General features: G+C 45.5%; 1 protein-coding gene across 1 annotated transcript in view; it reads left to right on the forward strand.

The window, feature by feature from the left end:
* Positions 1-2,573: 2,573 nt before the first annotated feature.
* The window catches only part of POLR3E (RNA polymerase III subunit E), a 38,768-nt gene continuing 20,903 nt past the window's right edge, over positions 2,574-20,438 (forward strand). The window contains exons 1-12 of the mRNA XM_081889182.1: positions 2,574-2,733; positions 5,090-5,172; positions 5,458-5,508; positions 6,308-6,385; positions 7,986-8,101; positions 9,826-9,908; positions 10,970-11,077; positions 12,860-12,909; positions 14,478-14,597; positions 18,149-18,234; positions 19,085-19,129; positions 19,729-19,820. Coding sequence (XP_081745308.1) covers positions 5,137-5,172; positions 5,458-5,508; positions 6,308-6,385; positions 7,986-8,101; positions 9,826-9,908; positions 10,970-11,077; positions 12,860-12,909; positions 14,478-14,597; positions 18,149-18,234; positions 19,085-19,129; positions 19,729-19,820 — 865 coding nt within the window. The 5' untranslated portion in view covers positions 2,574-2,733; positions 5,090-5,136. The remainder of the gene's footprint in view (positions 2,734-5,089; positions 5,173-5,457; positions 5,509-6,307; positions 6,386-7,985; positions 8,102-9,825; positions 9,909-10,969; positions 11,078-12,859; positions 12,910-14,477; positions 14,598-18,148; positions 18,235-19,084; positions 19,130-19,728; positions 19,821-20,438) is intronic.

Consider the following 20,438-nt stretch of genomic DNA (forward strand, 5'->3'; position numbering starts at 1 on the left):
CACTTATGTGTAATTTTCTGCACAATCTGCAGCCTCTCTCTGTTTCACAGGACTGTAGCCATAAAGAAACAAGGCAGAGTCCTGGCTCCCTCAGAGATTCTCTATGCCTCCTTGAAGAATTTTCAGCTTTCAGTTAAAATAGCAAGTTTTTAGACCTTTTACCTGAGGGATATAAAAGAAACCATGTGCACAGTATTCTATGTGAACCCTCATTAAGACAGGGGTGGATAATGTTTTTTGTCAAGACGAGGGCCACATTCCCTTTTGGCAACCTGCTGAGGGCCACATGGCTGTAGTCAGCGGAGCAACAAATGTAAATTTCTACACACAGACCTTTTTATCTTCCATTCAACACCCAGGGTGGAGAAGCAAAGCCAGTGAGGCAGAGGAAGAGATGACTTGGGGAACATTCTGAGGGCCAAATAGAGGGGCCAGGAGGGCCGCATTTGGTCCCTGGGCCTGAGAATCCCCCAGGCTCCACTAAGAAGCAAAATGTTTACAGGGCAATCCTTCCATGTCTACTCAGAAGTAAGTCCCATTCATTTCAATGGAGATTACGCCCTGGTACCTGGGCATAGGATTGCAGCCTTTAAAGACCTTTAAACATTTTAGGTTAACTGTTATTTAACTACTCGCTCTTCTTTAGTCACACCTCCTTTAAGATGGCCCTCACCGCAACCTGGAGGCTATGGCCTTCTTGCATCTCTATGACAACAGTGGCGGAAAGGATCTTCCCCATCTGTAGAAACTAAAGTTGTGGGGGCTTGGTTTTTTTAGACATGGAGTGAGGAGTGCAGGATCCCCTCTGCACCTTAATTCCCTGAAATTACTCTCCTTAGTGCTTTTCTTCTGAGCCAAACTGCAAACCAAGGAGTGATGTTGGCTGAGGGGCAAAAAAGCTTGCAAAGAGATGGGCTGCGGCAGTGCCAGATTACCAAATAGGCAGTCTATGGGTCCCATGGCTTTTAGGGGCCCCGCAACAACAGACAAAAATAATATTGATTTGATCTTGAAAGAAAATTACAATCATGCTTTCTTAGTTCACTGTTATCCCACTAGAGCATCTCCCCCCCCCCCCCGATTCCGACTGCCACGGGGCCTCCACAGGGTTTAACCCGGGACTGGGCTGTGGCGAGAAAAAAAGTGGCATAGGGAGGTGTCTAGAGAATACCGGGAACTATAGTTTACCCCCTCACAGAGCTACATTCCACGGCACCCTCAGCAAACTACAGTTCCCAGAATTCTTTGGAGTATTCCAAAGAATTATGGGATTCAATGTGCATTTAAAGCCAATGTGCATTTAAAACCTTTCTGGCAACCAGATGTTCCCCAGGAAGACCCTCAAGGTGAGGATGAAGACAAGATATTTGCTCCCACCGTCAACTGGTATTCCAAGGTACGCTGTCTCTGAATCTGCAGGTTCTATTTAGCGACCGGGCTGATGAGAACATTGGGTGCTGGGTCAGAGCCGAGGACCAGCTGAGTCAGGATCCTGCCTCTCACAAATGCCTTTGGGAAGTCCACACAAGCAGGGGAATGAAGGCAATTGTTGCTCTCCCCATCGACTGGTATTCAGAGATATACTGCCTCTGAATATGGACGCTTCATATAGCCTTCATGATGAATAATTGACGGAATCTTTCCCCAAAGAGTTAGCTGGTAGCCTAATTCTGATTATAGAGTTGCTTTCCCTCCTGCAAGCTGACCAGCCACACAAAATAATAATAATAATAGATTTCCATAGCATAACTGTTAATTTCAATGCACCTATTGTTATTTCATGCACTGTGCTATCTGCACAAATACAGCTCTGTCTCGTTTCACACCTTGATGGGGAAGGATAAAATAATAATAATAATAATAATAATAATAATAATAATAATAATAATAATAATAATTTAAACAGGGCCAGGTAAAATATGGAAGGTGAACTTGGGATCTGGATGGAGAAGGAAAATTAAATCACAGTATTAAGGTAAAGGTAAAGGGACCCTGACCAGTATGATAATTATGATGGCAATTATTTAAACAAGGATGTCTAAAGCATGGAAGGTTGACAGATCTTGATGGGAGAAATAAATGTATGATTATTCTTAAAACAGGGCCAAGTATATGGAAGGCCGACTCAGATTCTAATGGGGAAGAAAAATTAAATCAAAGCATTAGTATTATGGTGATTACTGTCATTTAAACAGGGAATAATAAAATATGGAAAGTCGAGCTGTACACCTTGACGGAGAGGGAAAACAAAACCATAAACTTTCAGTATTATTCAAACAGGGATGAGTAAGAAGATGTGGAAGCCGGTCTCTCCCATCTCGGTAGCGTGGCCGAGCGGTCTAAGGCGCTGGATTAAGGCTCCAGTCTCTTCGGGGGCGTGGGTTCGAATCCCACCGCTGCCAGTACGCTTTTGCTCGCTTCCTTTTATTCAAGGGAGCCTCTCCGCGACGAGGCGGCGGCGGCGGCGAAGAAGCCTGCGCACATAGCGCCCCCTGGCGCCCGCGTCCTAGCAGCGCCGCTTCCCCGGCGAGCATTATGGGTAAGAGGAGGAGCCGAGGTGTGTTTCCCCACCCCCTCCCACGTGCCTGCCGGAGTTACACCAACATGGCTGCTGGCTGAGATTTCCCCCCCGCCGGACCTGCAGGCACGTTGCCGCGAGGAGGAGGAGGAGGAGGAGGAGGAGGAGGGGGCCGGGAAAGGCAGCCTCTCCCCTCCACCCCTTGGAGCCACGAGGTAGGAGAAGCAGCAGCGGCGGCGGCGAATTGCCTCCCCATTCCCGGACTTTTGCAAGCTTCTGGGGTTGGTTGCATGCTGCTCTTTTTTGCAAGGCCCGGGTCGTGTGGATCCTCCTCTCCTTTCCTCCTCCTCCCCCCACCCACCCCCCCTCTCCCCCTGTTGCAAATCTTGGGAGTGGGGGGAGCAGGAGGGGAAAGTAAAGTGGGGGAGACACGCGCCAGCCCTGCAATGTTTGACTAGCAAAGTGGGTGGGCCCTATAAGCTAAGGGGGCATTTCCAGGGGGGGGGCGGTGAATTGCATATGTGGCGAGGGAGCCTTCACGCTCCTTTTCCTCCTCTCCGGCAAAAGTTGCAAGGCCAGGGGTTCGAGATCCAGCGCTCCCCATCTCTCTCCGCACCTCCCCCCCCCCCCCAATAAGCAGCCTCCCTAAATATGTGTGAGCTCTGCAAAGCCTTCCCATTGCTGCATAGTTACATCAGCCACGCTCCTTCCCGGCAAGGAGCCTTCAGGAAAATATAAAATAAAATAATGAATGAATGCTTTGAGTGAGTTTTTCAGGCTCTCCTTCCCGAAGTCTTCCCTGGGAATATTCTCTCCTGATCAAGAAGAGAGTTGTTTCTGCTGGGGCAAAAATCCATTTCCTCTTTCTTTGCTGTATGGTTACATCAGGGTGACTTGACTTGGGAGGTTTAGTCACTGCCAAGAAAAGGAGTTTGTTTTGGTTTTTTTTAATGAGCAGGTGCCAATGGACACCTTGCTTCTTTTCCCCAGACCAGGGGGAGTTATTAGTAAAGTAGAATAACCTCAGTTTCCCTCAGCCACGAGTTCTATCTTACATTGCAGACTTACTGAGATCTCCTGATAGCTCTGAGAGAAAATAATTGTCGTCCAGTTCAGCTTGAGCTTTGCAGTCATGGCAGGTGATTTATATATGTGGAAGGGTTATTGGATCAATGAAATTGGGGTGGATGTTTTTCACCTTATCCTTGGCTGCTGCTCTTTTACCTTTAGGAGTTGAATGTGGGTTTTGAGTCTTCAATGCTAAATTACTTTAGAGCAGGGAGTGGCACTCTGTACTTGAGCCCAGCCTTGCATAGCAGTTGCAGTGACAATGAATGAGCTTTACCAGGGAGTTCTTGGTGACTCACTGACCACCTGACCTGCCCTGGCTCCTGAGTTGGCTTCTATTTATTACGCTGCCCTAACACAATATTGGATGATAGCTGTCCAAATAGATTCCTCTGCTAGGGTTGCCAACTCTCCCTACCCCTTACAGTCCCTGGTTGCTTCTGTGCCTATAGCAGCACTTTGCTCAGCAAAGCTTTGTGGCAAAGCTTTCACAGGCTGCTGCCAAGAAATTAATCCGCTCTGAATTCTGCAGATTGAGCAGCTGACCTTAGCAGGTAATTAAAATATATATATATATACATATTCTTTTCATAAAAATACAAGGACTGAATAAAAAACAACAGCCCTGTCCCTACCAATGCAACAGCAACTTTACACTTCCATGAGGATTAAGTCTTACCTCAACCCAATAATATTTATTATTTTTTACGTGTTTACCCCACTTTTTCTCCAGGTGGCATCCGTGGTTCTCTTCCTTCCTGATTTATCCCACAACAACCCTGTGAGGTTGGTTAGGCTGCGAGACTGTGACTGGTCCAAGGTCACCCAGTGAGTTTCATTGCTGTGCAGGGATTTGAACCCTGGTCTTCCAGGTCCAACACTCTAACCACTACACCACTTTGCCAGGGGTTGGGGGAGGTGTTGCTGGGTAGTCTGCCATGTTCATATATGTTAAAAAACAACAACAAACCAATCTGGGAGCCAGTGTGGTGTAGTGGTTAGGAGCGGTAGTCTCGTAATCTGGGGAACCAGGTTCGCTTCCCCACTCCTCCACATGCAGCTGCTGGGTGACCTTGGGCCAGTCATACTTCTTTGAAGTCTCTCAGCTCCACTCACCTCACAGAGTGTTTGTTGTGGGGGAGGAAGGGAAAGGAGAATGTTAGCCGCTTTGAGACTCCTTAAAGGGAGTGAAAGGCGGGATATCAAATCCAAACTCCTCCTCCTCCTCCTCCTCCTCCTCCTCCTCTCCCTCTTCTTCTTCTTCTTCTCTCCCCAAGTCATTGTCCTATCCTCTTGCATCTCTGAACTGACTTCTCAGCTCTTCTATGGCAGCTCATTAGCAGGTAAATATTATTATCATTATTTGTTTACAGCATGGAGACAAACTTTACCACTCATGAAGGTCTGCACATCAAGCTGCTGTTATGCCAAGTTTGCTAAGAAATGAGAAAAGAGAGTCCTGGCTTAACTGAATTTTGGTGATTTCTCTTTCTTCTTTTCCAGTTCTCTCGAAACAATACTAGCAACACCACTTTTCTTTCCATGCTACTATGGCAAATGAAGAAGATGACCCAATTATACAGGAGGTAAATAGATACATCTCTTCCATCTGCATTGGCTCCAGGACAGATTAAAGAGCATTGTATGTTTCCTCTTGGGGTTTCCAGCTTTTTGGGGGTTTTGGCCATGGAAATCGGTGGCGAGTAATTGGTTCAGGTTGGGCTCCATGATGAAGCACTCCAAATATGGTGCTGAGCCTGAGTGGCTGCCAGAGAGGGTTGTATATTTCTTGGGGATGATTTTGTAAACTTCTATGTGCTAAATATAATGTAACATGCCTTTTTTTTAACACCCCCTCCTCCTTTTGTTAGATTGATGTGTACCTGGCCAAAAGTCTGTCAGAGAAGCTGTATCTGTTCCAGGTATGTTAGTTGTCGAATTAACCTGTTTAAAGGGAAAACTAACTAAAGCAGGGGGCAAGGAATCTGTTCTCCTTCAGCCAGTGCTGCCTCATTGGGGGGCGGAGGCAGTGGTGTCTTCCTAGCAACAGCAGTGCTGGATTTGCTAGGATGGAGAGAGGCGAGGCAGCAGCGTTCAAGTCAGGGGAGCTTCAGGGCAGTAGCCCCACAGGTGCGCAGACATCTGTGGGAGCCCCCGTGACAGCCTGGAGCTTCCCCAAGCTTCCTGTGACTTTACTTGACCTCCACTTACCCCCACACAGTGAGTCACTCCTGACTCCCAACCCTTGTCACTTCAAACCAAGCATGGCCAAGTGATCAGAGTCGAGTTGTAATTCAGCATCTGGAGAGTGAGAGATACAGGTGGGGTCCGGGCAGCAAGACCAAATACTCCCAACTAAAGAGATAAAGGCTAGTTTCTAACAGGAGAAGGGTGCCAGCACATCTCAAATCCTACAAATATAGGGTTGTACCCAATGTGGCTGTTGTGCTCACAGGGCTTCTCCCTCTGCTCATCTCCCCTGCAGGCAAAATTTGCTCCAGAAGGTTAGGGGGAACCCCCAAAACGAAATTGGCGAGAGAGAGGGGAAGCCCCCTTATGAAGCATTGGATTTCAGCTGGAAATCATGGTTCATTGGGAGGAGGCTGCATCTTCTCACCCCCCCCATATGAATGCCCCCAGTGACAGGTTTCCCCCATTCTTGCACCAAAAGTGGTGGTTTGTTTTAGCCTTAACAGCAGCAACATCTTTGTGTTTTCATAGTATCCCGTTCGCCCAGCTTCGATGACGTATGATGACGTAACTCATCTTTCGGCAAAGATAAAACCAAAGCAGCAAAAGGTTTGAGCCTATTCTCTCTTTTTTTGGAAACAGTTGAGTAATAACCAAATTGTGTTATTTTTGAAAAGTTATGGCTTAGTAGAGCCACTGCAGTCAGTGTGCCAGACCTAGGACAGCCGGGGTGGGGCATCACCAGGTAGGGTTGGGGACATTCTTTATCCAACCCTGGAAGACTGCTGCCAGTAAAATGGAGACTGTGTTGGGCTAGATGTACAAAGTGGTCTGGCTATTTATTTCATATTCCATAGAATTTGTATGGTCATAGGAAAAAACCTCAGAGTGATCTATGAAAAGGATAAAGCAATAAAATGATCACTAAAATATTTACAGTGATAAGAGCACAATAAACCACAGTAGAATAGACTTAAAACAAATTAAAACTCATACAAACTTTTTAAGCACCTGAGAAGGGTTGTCTGAATAGGAATGGATTCAGCAGGCGCCGGAAATAATACAGTGACGGCGCCTGCCTGGTATCTAAGCAGGGAGTTCCAAAGTGTCGGCGCTGCCACACTAAACAACTGAGTTGCTACAGATGCAGTGAGAGCACTGGCGGAGGAAGAGGCGCGTGGGGGGAGCACACCGCCCCTGGCAGCACAATCACGGCAGGGTGTTATCGCGGCTGCGCTCCCGCTCGTGCTGTGCGCCACGCCCCCTACGGGCAGCACACCACGCCCCAGGACGCCCCCACCTGCTCTATGCCCCCCCGGTACTGGAGCATGAAGCTCCGCCACTGAGTGAGAGTATTATGTGGCACCTGTAAATGTGCCAGTTCCACTGATCGAAGCCGTCAACCATTCCTATCAGGCTTGCTTTCCAGACCCTTGATCATCTTGGTTTCCCTCCTCACACATTCCAGCTTGATAGCATCCTTCTTAAAATGTGGTGTCCAGAATTGGGCACAGTATTCCAGGTGTGGTCTGACCAGGGCAGAATAGAGCGGTACACTTAATGTATTTTTTCCGTCTATAAGACGCCCACTGTTTGGGGGGACTCAGATTTAAGAAAAATGGGGGGAGATGGCCCCGTGTATAAGACACCCGCTAATTTTTGACATTATTTTTAAGGTAAAAAAACCTAGTCTTATACAGTCATACCTCGGGTTACAGCTGCTTCAGGTCGCGTTTTTTCAGGTTATGGACCATTGAAACCCGGAAGTACCAGAATGGGTTACTTTCGGGTTTCAGTGGTCATGTATGCGCAGAAGTGCTAAATCACGCTTTGTGCATACACAGAAGCACCGAATCGCAACCCATGCGTGCGCAGACGCGCAGACTTGGGTTGCAAACGCTGCAGGTTACGAATGTGCATCCCACATGGATCATGTTTGCAACCCAAGCGTCCGCTATACACAGAAAAATACGGTACTTCCCTTGAACTAGACACTATACTTTGGTTGATGCAGCCTAGAATAGCATTAGCTTTTGTATGTTGTCGCTCTTGAAAACCTAGTGCGTATTTTTTTAAAAAATATTGAAACACAGGCTTACAGTTACTGTTACAGATTTTAATCAGACACTTTGTGTTTTGGTTCATCTTTCCCTGATTAGTCTATTCTGCTTATTAATTGTCAATGTACTGTTGATCTACCGGTGCTTAGGTTGAGCTGGAAATGGCCATTGACACTTTGAACCCCAATTACTGCCGCAGCAAAGGAGAGCAGATTGCGCTCAACGTCGATGGCACGTGTACAGATGAAACCAGCACGTATTCCTCGTAAGTACCATTTTTGCTATAGATCAAGGAGCTGGGTTTTGACTCCACCATTGCTTGACCAGCAGAGTGAGAAGTGGAGATGTGCTGGGCCTGTAACCAAGACCCCAAAGCCCTAAAACGTCCATCGCTCTCCTAGGAGAGACTCCTTGTCTGCAAAACCTGGGCACCAGCTGCATGCCAGTGTTGGTCATATTGAGGTAGATGGACCACTGGGTCTGGCTTTTGGCATAAAGCTGCTTCCTGAATATAAGATCCTGAGTGTTCTGGGGGACGGCAGAAGATCTGCTTTGCAGATGCAGTCCCTGGTGCCTCCAGAGAAGGCTGTGGAAAGCCTGAAACCCTGGAGAGTGGCTGCCAGTCAGAGTAGACAACACTGAGCTGTATGGACCAATGGCCTGACCCATACTAAGGCTGAGTTCCCTGTTAAAATCGGAATATGCATATAGCCTGAAAGCTGAGCAATGGAGCAATTTGTGTTTCAGCTGCTCAACCTGTGGCTCTTTTATCACGTCTAAAAATATACGCCTGTGTTCTTTCCCTCTTCTGAACACAGAGCATCCTTCCCCCATTCTACACATCATTGTTTTCTCTAGTAGAGTTGCTTTCAATCGTCATTCTCTATCTGAATCTTTGGATCCAAACTTAATTACTTAAGCGTAGGTTTCTCTCCTCTTTTCTCCCTTTGTCTTGGAGTGCATTTCCATAGTAGACATACTAGTTTAGGGCCATCCCTCTTCCCTAAAAAACTCTTTTTATTGTTTGTGTATGTGTGGTAGAGATCTCAAAACAGCAGCTGGCATTGACAACCCCCCAGCTTTCCAGGGTGGAGAAGCCAGGTTTAGATAGAAAGATCTTGATTGTGTCTGCTCTGCCTTGTCCCCAAACTTGACTTCATATTCTGGTTTGAAGTCAGGAATTTAAACCACAGTTTCCTGGTTCAAGTTTCAATGTAAACAATGGATTGAGAAACTCAGGAAGCATAGAATTGCAATACTCGGGGAGAAAGTTCATGGGCCCAGTGCTCATTACCAATCTGAAAGACAATGGCTTATCGGTTATGTCAGAGCTTTCCAAACTTTTCATCTCCGTGAAACACTTTTTATGTGTGCATCTTTTTGCGACACAGTAATTCAGTTTTACTAGCAAACTAAGCCCTTTCCAGCCCCGGGAGGAGAATGGGGAGCGTTCACGTGACACAGCTACACACTGCAGCCGTCACACTAATGTGTGGCGACACACAGTTTGGAAAGCTCTGAGTTATGTACAGTGGTACCTCAGGTTACATACGCTTCAGATTACAGACTCCGCTAACCCAGAAATAGTGCTTCAGGTTAAGAACTTTGCTTCAGGATGAGAACAGAAATCGTGCTCTGGCGGCGCAGTGGCAGCTGGAGGCCCCATTAGCTAAAGTGGTGCTTCAGGTTAAGTACGGACCTCTGGAACGAATTAAGTACTTAACCCGAGGTACCACTGTAATTTACAGGTTGTTAACATCTGAACTGGGCCTTGGATTACAATCCTGCGCATGTTTGGGGGCAAACTCTGCAGGCCTTCCTTCTGAGCAGACATGCAATGCATAACTGGAATGTATACATTTGTACTGTGGACATTTCCCCTGTTTCTCCTTAAAAAGCAGTGAATGGAGTCTGATCCTGGGCTGTGACCTGCTAGTAGAATACCATTGCTCTGGTAGATATAATTGAGGTAACTTCCTGTCCTTGCAGGAAGATGATGGACAAGCAAACGTTCTCCTCCTCACAGACGACCAGTAACATATCGCGATATGCCGCTGCAATCTACAGAAAAGGTTACTTTTTAAATTTAGCTTTTATTAAGTATTTTCTTGTGTAACAAACAAGCAAAGAAAGAAAAGTAGAAAAGGTGACACTTGAATTCTCAAGACTTGTACCAATTTTGGTAGAAGGGATGGGGAACCTATGGCCTTCCAAGTGGTTTGTTGGACTCTAAAATGCTATTAGCTTCAGCCAACCTGGCCATAATGGGAGTTTGCCAGTGAGCTTCCAGCCTCAAGTTGTTTGTACTAGCATGGAAAGCCCTATATGCCTTGGGATCCAAGTATTTAAAAGAGCACTTTCCTCAGCATCAACCATCTTGATACTACAGTTGGCAGGTGAGGCCTTGTTGGTGGTGGCACCACTGGTTGACCTGTGGCAGGGCTTTTTCGGTGGTGGCTCCCCAATTGTGGAATGCCCTCCCTAGTGAGGTGCATCTGCCTACATCCTTATTAGCTTTCAGTAGGCATTTGAAAATCTTCCTGTTGATGCAGGCATTGGGTGGCTGAAGTATATTGTTCCTGGCAAATCCACGATCACTGGATGTTTTTAACTATGACTGCTTTTATTTTAGTTTTAAAAGATTTTATTGGTTTGGCATATGCTTTTAGAATCTTTTAAAACTGTAACTGTTCTTAGAATGTTTACGGTTTTTGTTTTTCAGTTGTGAATGTGCCCTTGGCTCCTTTTAGGAAGAAGGGTGTGATATGAACAAACAAATTTACTAAATAATTGAAATAAAGAAATTCACTAAATGAATACTAGTTCAGATGCCCTTGAAGGGCCACAGATTCCTCACCATTCCTTTAACAATTCAAATACTTGAGCGCGCGCGCGCACACACACACACACATATATATGTGTGTGTGTGTGTGTGTGTGCGCGCGCGCTCAAGTATATATATATGTGTGTGTGTGTGTGTGTGTATTTTTAAAATGTTGGCATTCTGTTAATGAGATGATTGGCGACAATATTTTCATCATCCCGCCTGCGTGCTCCGGGGTGTGGCTCTGCCTGCTTCTTTCTTCCCTAGACAGTGAAAATGGCTGTGAAAATGCCCATCTTTTTCCTCCAGGTGAGCTCCACCTTACGCCTCTCCATGGAATCCTGCAAATGAGGCCGAGTTTCACCTACTTGGACAAAGCAGATGCCAAATACAGAGAGCGAGAAGCTGCTAATGAGCGTGAGTAGCTTGCTAGGCTTTCTCTGTCGACTGGCTAGTCAGACTATGGGCCTTTCTCAGCGGTGGCTGCCAGCCAAGATGGCTTTAAAAGGAGGATCAGAAAAATTCGTGGAGGAGAGAGAGGGCTTGTTGACAGCTACTAGCCATGATGGCTGTTCCTCCTCCACAGTCAGGTGGCAGCTGTGTTTCTGAATACCAGTTGCTGGAAGCTGCAGGGGCAGAGGGTGCTGTTGTGCTCGAATCCTGCAAGGAGTCGAATAGTTGGCCCCTGGGAGAACAGGATGCTGGACCAAATGCACTACAGTGGTGCCTCGCTAGACGAAAAGAATCCGTTCCGCAATTCTCTTCGTCTAGCGGTTTTTTCGTCTTGCGAAGCAAGCCCATTGACAGCTTAGTGGATTAGCGCTATTAACGGTCTAGCGGCTTCTAGCGATCAGCTGTTAAGCGGCTTAGGAAAGGGGGGGGAGCGAAAAAAAACCACAGGAACTCGCAAGATTTTTTCGTCTTGCAAAGCAACCCCATAGGGAAATTCGTTTTGCGAAGCGCCTCCAAAATGGAAAACCCTTTCGTCTAGCGGGTTTTCTGTCTTGCGAGGCGTTCGTCTTGCGGGGCACCACTGTATTGGTCTGATACAGCAGGCTCCTCTTTTAGGGTGCAAACACCTACAGTCTTGGACGGCTCCAAAAGTGTGTTTGTCAAGGATCATCCCATCAAGGGATAACTCAGTGATGATTATATATTGCACACAGAGCTGGAAGCTATATACGAAAGAACAAATTGTCATCATCATCATTATTAACGTTTATATTGTGTCCTTGCTCTCAAAGGAGGGTGGGTGGCTATTACTTTTGTGTTCATAATAATAATAGTAATAGTAATAATAATAATAATAATAATAATAATAATAATTTGTACCCCGGCCATCTGGCTGGATTTCCCCAGCCACTCTGGGCGGCTTCCAACAAAGATTAAAAATACATTAGAACGTCACACATTAAAAACTTCCCTGAACAGGGCTGCCTTAAGATGTCTTCTAAATGTTAGGTAGTTGTTTATCTCTTTGACATCTGATGGGAGGGTGTTCCACAGGGCAGGGACCGCTACCGAGAAGGCCCTCTGCCTGGTTCCCTGTAGCTTTGCTTCTCGCAATGAGGGAACCGCCAGAAGGCCCTCGGAGCTGGACCTCAGCGTCCGGGCAGAACGATGGGGGAGGAGACACTCCTTCAGGTATACTGCTTTTGGATCTCCCAGAAACAGCAAATCGATCCCTATAGGGAAGCAAAAACGCTAGTTTAGGTAGGTCTGTGGTCTGATCCAAGAGGGCTCTTATATCAGGGGTGGGTGTCCTCAGATTCGGGGGCCAGGGGTGGCGCTGTATACCTGGCTCTTGGAATTCTCCTCAGCCCTCACATGCCCCTGCTTCAAACCCCCAAGCCTGTTTGTCTGGTTGGGACATATACTGGCTTGTTGGGGTGGAGGATGTATGTGTGAATGTGTGTTGCCCACTATGTACCAAAGTCAACATTTACATTTGCTGCTTTGCCCCTTCTTGGCCCCTGATCCTTCCCACCATCAGCATGTGGCCCTCAGGAGCCCATTCAGAATGGAACACGGCCCTCGGCCTGAAACTTAAGTCCCCCCGCCCCTGTCTGAGGTTCCCCTGGCAACTCCAGAAAATGTAATGGCATCTATATTGGAGATCACACATCCCTGCCTGGAGAAATGTTGGCTGTCAAGGCATTTTAGTAGTGATTTTCACGCTTCCCTCCCCCTTGTTAACAGCTGGCGATTCTTCTCAGGATGAAGCGGAAGAAGACGTCAAGCAGATCACGGTAGGCCCAAACTCCCTATTTAGCAGCACTTCAGAATCTGTAGCCTAGAAATGTATGTAGGAAGCTGCTTTGTACCAGCTTGGACTATTTGTTTATCGAACCCGGTAATCCCAGAGCTAAGGCCTCTGTCTCTTTAAACTCCCTGTGTTTCTTTAACCAAGAGTGGCAAAACTGCAACTCTTCCAGATGTAAGGAACGTAGGAACCTCCCTTATGCCATGTCAGACCATTGGTTCATCAAGCTCAGTAGTGCCTACACTGACTACAAGTCCCATAATCCCTGGCCCTTGGGGCATGCTGTCTGGGACCAAGTCCACTAGTGACTGGAGGCTACAGCTTCCTTGCTTTAAGGCTGTGCTTCTCAAACTTGGGTCCTCAGCTGCTGTTGGACTACAACTCCCATCATCCCAAGCTAGCCAGACAGTGGTCAGGGATGATGGGAGTTGTAGTCCAACAACAGCTAGGAGACCCAAGTTTGAGAAATGCTGCTAAGGAATGCAGTTGGCGGGGGGCATTAGACCCAACCTTTCAGACCTATTTCCTTGATTAGTTGAGTCTCATCTACCCTTTAGAGTGGTACCTCGGGTTACATACGCTTCAGGTTACAGACTCTGCTAACCCAGAAATAGTGCTTCAGGTTAAGAACTTGGCTTCAGGATGAGAACAGAAATTGTTCTCCGGCAGCGCGGCAGCAGCAGGAGGCCCCATTAGCTAAAGTAATGCTTCAGGTTAAGAACAGTTTCAGGTTAAGAATGGACCTCCGGAATGAATTAAGTACTTAACCCTTGTTCTCCCCCTCTAAAACAAGGTGCGTCCTATGGTTGGGTGTGTCCTATAGAGCGAAAAATATGGTAATTCATAGGTGAGAACAGCGTAGGAAAGCAGAGGCGAGTTGCGTCAATATCAGCCATGAGGACTAGGACCTCTTTTCCTTCTGGAAAACGGGAGTGAGAACAGGTGGAGCTGTGAAAAAGTACAAGCAGTGGCGCCGGCCGCGGCTGCATTGCCAGTAATTTTGGTTGGTGTTCTTATTTTTTTTAATTGTATATTCTTTATTGAAAAATAAAAATGACAGAATTACAAGTGCACAGAGTAAGAGAAGACAAGAAGAAGAAGAAGAAACAAGAAATAGTGCCCATGTAGAAAACAAAACAGAATGAAAAAGAAAAAAAAATATCGTGTACATTACAAAAAAAGGGGGGGGGGGAATTGCTATTGTAGTTCACCAGACCTCATGGTATTTATAAAAATGAATTTCAAATATTGTTTAAAGTCATGTTGATTGTCTCCATCACCTGCTGCCAGAATTCTCTCATTGTAGGACATTGTACAAATGAATGTTTTAGGGAAGAATTATCCCAGTCACATCTCCAGCAGCTTGATGTCTTAGAGACATTCCTTTCAAAAACAAGCTTTTGGCTTCAGTACATTTTTAATTCCTTGCGTACCACCGTGGACTCAGAGAGGATTTCCATACATGGGGTTGGTGGTTTGACAAGGTTTCTTCTGTCCGACATTTTTGGTGCTTGGATCCTGTGGCTAATCGTGGGGAAATGACACCTTTTCCAGGTGAGGTTTTCCCGCCCCGAGTCGGAACAGGCCCGGCAACGTCGAGTTCAGTCTTACGAGTTCCTGCAGAAGAGGCAGGCGGAGGAGCACTGGGCTCACCTGCATTACTACGGTTTAAAGGTAGGCGTTTAGGCACATGTACTTGTGTTTCTGCTGCAAAAGTGGATATGCTAAATATGCACAGCGAGTTTTACATTTTACGCTGCCCCCTTTGCAGTAAACAGAGAGCTGCAGTTGCATGCAGTCGGGTCTCAGGCCTCGATCGATTGAAGGCCACTGGACTAGACTAACTCTCAGGGTCCCTGTGATACTGGCAACCTCTTCCTGTGAAAGTTTACTTCTCTGTTTGGGGCAGCTGCATATTCCTGAATTGCAGAGGGTTGGACTAGATGACTCTCAAGCTCCCTTCCAACTCTATGATTATGTTGTCTTTTCGGCACCTGCTAAAGATGTCCTCCTTTCAACAAACCACCTAAGGTCTTTATCCCAGCTGGTATCTGTCTCAGACATGAGCTGGTTTTACATAGGTGCCGTCATCGTTTTGAATTGTTTTTACATATGCAAATATTTTAGCTGCTTTTTTTATTTTCCCCCGTTCTAAATTTATTTATTCAAAGATGTATAAAAAATACATCTCCATTGCAAAGTATATATTTATTTATAATATGCTGAGATAAAACAGCTACTTAGTCTAAAAGGGAACAAAGTCGGACCGGTTGGCACAGGGAATTGTGGTCGGAGAGAAACAATATAAACTGAAAGCATTTGCAGATGACTTGGTATTAACACTACAGGAGCCAGCCTCTAGTACTAAAAGAGCGTTAGAATTAATTTCTGACTTTGGTCGGGTGGCGGGATTCAAGCTGAATAAACAAAAAACTAAAGTTCTAGCAAAAAATTTGACAACCATTGAAATAGAGGAGTTCAGAAAAGAAACGGAATTAAATGTGGTTAAAAAAGTAAAGTATTTGGGGGTGCACTTGACCTCCAAAAACTTGAATTTGTTTAAGGACAATTATGAGAAATGTTGGTCAGAGATCAAAAGAGATTTGGAAACATGGTCAAGACTGAAACTTTCCTTGTTGGGTAGAATAGCTGCTATAAAGATGAATGTATTGCCGAAAATGCTATTTTTGTTTCAGGCCCTCCAGATCGTGGACAAGGTGGAATGTTTTGGAAAATGGCAGAGGGATATTTCTAAATTTGTCTGGCAGGGCAAAAAGCCCCGAATTAAGTTTAAAATACTAACGGATGCGAAAGAAAGAGGGGGGTTTGCCCTGCCGGACTTGAGGTTATATTATGAATCTGCAGCCCTCTGCTGGTTGAAAGATTGGATTTTATTGGAGAACACCGATGTCCTCGACCTGGAAGGATTTGATAATGCTTTTGGGTGGCATGCATATTTGTGGTATGACAAGGTTAAAGTTCATAGATCATTCAAAAACCATATTGTCAGAAGGGCAATTTTTATGGTCTGGTCAAAATATAAAGACTTATTGGAGAGTAAAACTCCGAGGTGGCTCTCACCGATGGAGGCCAAAGCACGGAAAAGACTCAATATGGAGGCCCACTGGCCTAAATATTGGGAAATAATTGAAAAAATTGGAGATAATTGGAGGCTGCAGAGTATGGAAAAGTTAAAAAACAAGGTGCGAGATTGGTTACATTATGCTCAAATCCAGGAAGTTTTTAAAGCGGACAAAAAAGTGGGTTTCCAGGAGGAAAAGTCGAAATTAGAGACAGAGTTGCTTGAGCCAAAATCTAAGTTAATTTCGAGAATGTACAACTTGTTGCTTAAATGGAATACACAGGATGAGATTGTTAAATCCTCCATGATAAAGTGGGCGCAGGATTTGGGGCACATCATTATGTTTGAAGACTGGGAAAGGTTATGGAACACCGGAATGAAATTTACGGCATGTAGTGCCCTGAAGGAAAATATTATGAAAATGACATACCGGTGGTACATGACCCCAGTCAAGCTTGCAAAGATATATCACCTGTCTGACAACAAATGTTGGAAATGTAAAGAGGAGGAAGGGACATTCTTACACCTCTGGTGGACCTGCCCGAGGGTGAAGGCCTTCTGGGAGATGATACATAATGAACTAAAAAAGGTGCTTAGATTCACCTTACCCAAGAAACCGGAGGCCTTCCTCCTGGGCATGGTGGACCAGAGGGTGGTAAAGAAAGATAGAATTTTCTTTATGTACGCTACTACAGCAGCAAGGATCTTGATGGCAAAGCACTGGAAGACACAAAATCTACCCACATTGGAAGAATGGCAGACGCAGCTGATGGACTATATGGAACTGGCTGAAATGACTGGCAGAATCCGAGACTCGGGAGAAGAAGAAACGGAGGAAGTTTGGGAAAAGTTCAAGGATTATTTGAAAAAGCATTATAAGTTGTATGAATGTTAAAAAATGCTCCTTTTTAGGAAATTACAGCTTCAGCATCGGTTAATTTTGTGAATTGGAAAATAAGGAACAACAAGACAGAAGTGGTGTAATGAAATAATTTTATTGTGTTGAAACTAAAACAATGGAATTAGATTGAAATGTTTAGAGACCAGATATCACGATAAAATGGAAGATATATTATTATGTTTAAAATAAGTTAACAATTTGCTGAGGTTTTAAATTTACAGAGAATGCAGTGTTCGGAAGATGGGGGGAGTCCACTAGATTTATGGAAATAAGTGTTTGGAAGTTGGATTTTGTATACTATAAACTTAATAAAAATTATATTAAAAAAAAATAAAAGGGAACAAAGTCAGAAGGAGGAAAAGACAAGGAAAGTTTAAAGCTAAAGAAAGAGAAAGCGAGAGAAAAGAAGAGAGAGAAAACTAAAAAAAGATAAAGAAGAATGTTATGCTGTAATTGTTTTATGTTGTGACATGGAGTGCTTCAAGATGGGAAGCCATTAATAAGTGGAATAAATATGAATATAGTGCGAATTCTTGAATACATTAGAGATTAGTTCCAAGTAAGCCTAAGTAATACTTGTATAGTGGTTTTTTTTTCCTCTCCCCCTTTTTATAGTCCCTTTTGGTGATGATTTGGGGAGAGGGGACTGAAGACTGGATGGCCAGGGCAGTGCTTCCCATGCTATATTATGTGATGGACTGACATTCCCCCCCCCCCCAATTGTGCCAAGGGACCAGTTCACTTGGTAGACCATGAGACTCTTAATCTCTGGGTTGCGGGTTCGAGCGCCACGTTGGGCAAAACCATTCCTGCATTGCAGGGGCTTGGGACTATATTACCTCACAGTCCCTTCCAGCTCTACAGTTCTATGATTTCCATGATCTTTGAAACATTCCACCAAACCTGGACTGTGGTGGAGTTACTGCAACCAAAAGCCAGTGGCTCGTGGAGTAAGAGTTGTGTGACACAGGAAGTGTCCATATACTTCTGGTTTTCTCAGCGTATCCAACAGGACTTGAAATTTGTGGGGGAAAGCTTTGCTTTCAAAACCCTTACAAGTCTGTCTTACAGCAATTTGAGGGGAATGCCAGCTATTCTGTTTCATATTATATGGGAGAAATATGGAGATTAAGCACAACGGGGGTCTGAGCAGTTGTTCGGAGTAGCCCTTAAGTCTCTAAAGATTCCTTGGAATCGGTACCCCATCATGAATCTTGGGCTTCTCACCCCTTCTTTCCCCAGGACAGCCGTTCCGAACACGAGCGCCAGTATTTGTTTAGTCAAGGTCACGGCATGGCTGGGAACACGGAATTAATTAAATCTCCAAGGTAAAGGTCTTTCTTTTAATTCCTCAAATTGTTTTGTTGGGGGCAGTTCTGAAGTCGGGGGCTCACAAGCGCACTTTTTTTTTTAATTGATTTTAATTCGTTTTGCTACATCAAACATTAAAACAAACAAAAGAAACATACATAACACAAACACACAAAAAAAAAATACATAAAAAAGAGAAATAATAACGAAAACAAAAGAAAAAACATCTCCTAACATAAGATACCAACAAATTAACTTACATTTACTAAATAACACACAAGCGCACTTTTAATGCATTTTTTATTAGCATGGGAAATGGCATGTTTACAGTCCCCCCTCCCCCCCTGCATTTAATAAATTCCAGGCCTGACAAAAAGCTTGTATACGTAGACTTTCTGCCGGCTTTTCCACCTCTGCAAAGTTAAATGGCCAATTCACAATGCCTTGGGCCTCATTCTGCCACTGCTACCGTCTCCCCACATGATGTTTGCTGCTGTTGCTTTCTCACAGCTGTTCCCCTAGGCCTCAAATGAGCTGTGCTGGCAGGTTTCGTGTTCCTTGTGTGTGGGAAGGCAAAATGGAAGATGAGTTTCTTTTTTTTAAAAAAATGTATTTTTATTAAAGATTTTCTTGATTTACAAAGGTATGTGCAGTGTCTCTTGGGAGACGAGTTTCTGAATGAAGATTCCCTAGACTGGGGGAAGGCTAGTCAACCTGGTGCCCTTCAGATATTTCTGACTACAATTCCCATCAGCCCTCGTCATCTGCCACCCCAACAAGGGATCATGGGAGCTGTTGTCCAGGCCGCCATGTTGGCTATCCCTTCTCTAGGCAAGCAATATGACCTATTCTTTCTCTTTCCCGCAGTGAGTACTTGATGATGCTGGTGCCTCCGAGTGTGGAAGATGAAAAGTAAGTAAGCCAAGGGCCACATTCTGTTCTGACCCATCTTCCAGGGGCCACATGCCAAGAGTGGGCGGGGCCTGTGGCAAAAGTGGGCGGGGCAGAAAATGCAAATTTTGCTTTCTACCCAGGCATTCTTCACATCCAGGGGAGCAAGATGCATTAGAGTTTTCAGGGACACTTTCTAGGCAGGCAAAACAAATCAGGCAAAGGGGGCGTTTCTGTGAAGCTGACCTGTTCCCATTTGTAATAACCATGGTCGCATCTCCTGCTCCCACATCCCATTCCCCCCCCCCCAATCTGGGCTGATTGGTTTCTCCCAAGCCAATATGGTGTAGTTGTTAAGAGTGGGGGACCAGGGTTCAAGTCCCCACTTGGCCATGCAGCTAACTGGGTAACCTGTAACCAATTGCTCGGCGTAACCTACTTTGCAGGGTTGTTGTGAGGGTGGGAAGGGGAGGGGGAGAGCCACGTATGTCGCCTTGAGCTCCTTGGATTATAAATGAAATAAAACTCTTGCTGAAATGGGGAGGGCAGCTTTCCATAAATCACCAACCCTCAGTTATCTGTGGTGGTTTCCCAAATCGTACCTTTTTTCCCTTACATAGGGACAAGCCTGTAGCCCCAAGTAATGTGCTTCCCATGGCTCAACTGAGGACTCTGCCCCTTGCGGACCAGATCAAGATCTTGATGAGAAACGGTATGCTGTTCGACATTACGCAACTCGCACGGCCTCTCTGAACTCTCTTGACTTCCTGCGTTACCAGCCCCTCCTGCTCCCGCTTCCTGGTTAATGGATGCAGCCTGCCATATTAAACAGGGAGACACCGGGCCCCGCCTGAAATACATATTTAAAGCAGCATCTTGCCGCTAGAAGCAGTCATGGCTTCCCCCCCCCCCCCCACAGCAAAGAATCTTGGGAACTGTAGTTTGTTAAGGGTGCTGAGAGTTGCTAGGAGACTCCTATTCTCCTGGCAGAGCTAGAATTTCCATCCCTCTTCCCAGGAATTGTTGCTCTGTGAAGGGGAATAAGGGTCTCCCAGCAACTCTCAGCATTCTTGACAAACTACAGCTCCCAGGATTCACTGGGGGAAGCTGGGATAGCTCAGGCAGTAAGAGCATGAGACTCTTCTCAGGGCTGTGGGTTCTAGCCCCATGCAGGGCAAAAGATTTCTGCATTCCCGGGGGTTCTTTTAACTGTTCAGGTCTATGATTCTAGGATGGTTTAAAGTGGCATGATGATACTTTAGATGTACTAGGGCAGATGGGCCATATTTCACTGCTTGCAATTATTTGCTCTCTTATCCTATGAACTTTT

The sequence above is a fragment of the Podarcis melisellensis genome (genome assembly GCF_964234715.1).
Source record: "Podarcis melisellensis genome assembly, chromosome: 14".
NCBI classification, from domain to species: domain Eukaryota; kingdom Metazoa; phylum Chordata; class Lepidosauria; order Squamata; family Lacertidae; genus Podarcis; species Podarcis melisellensis.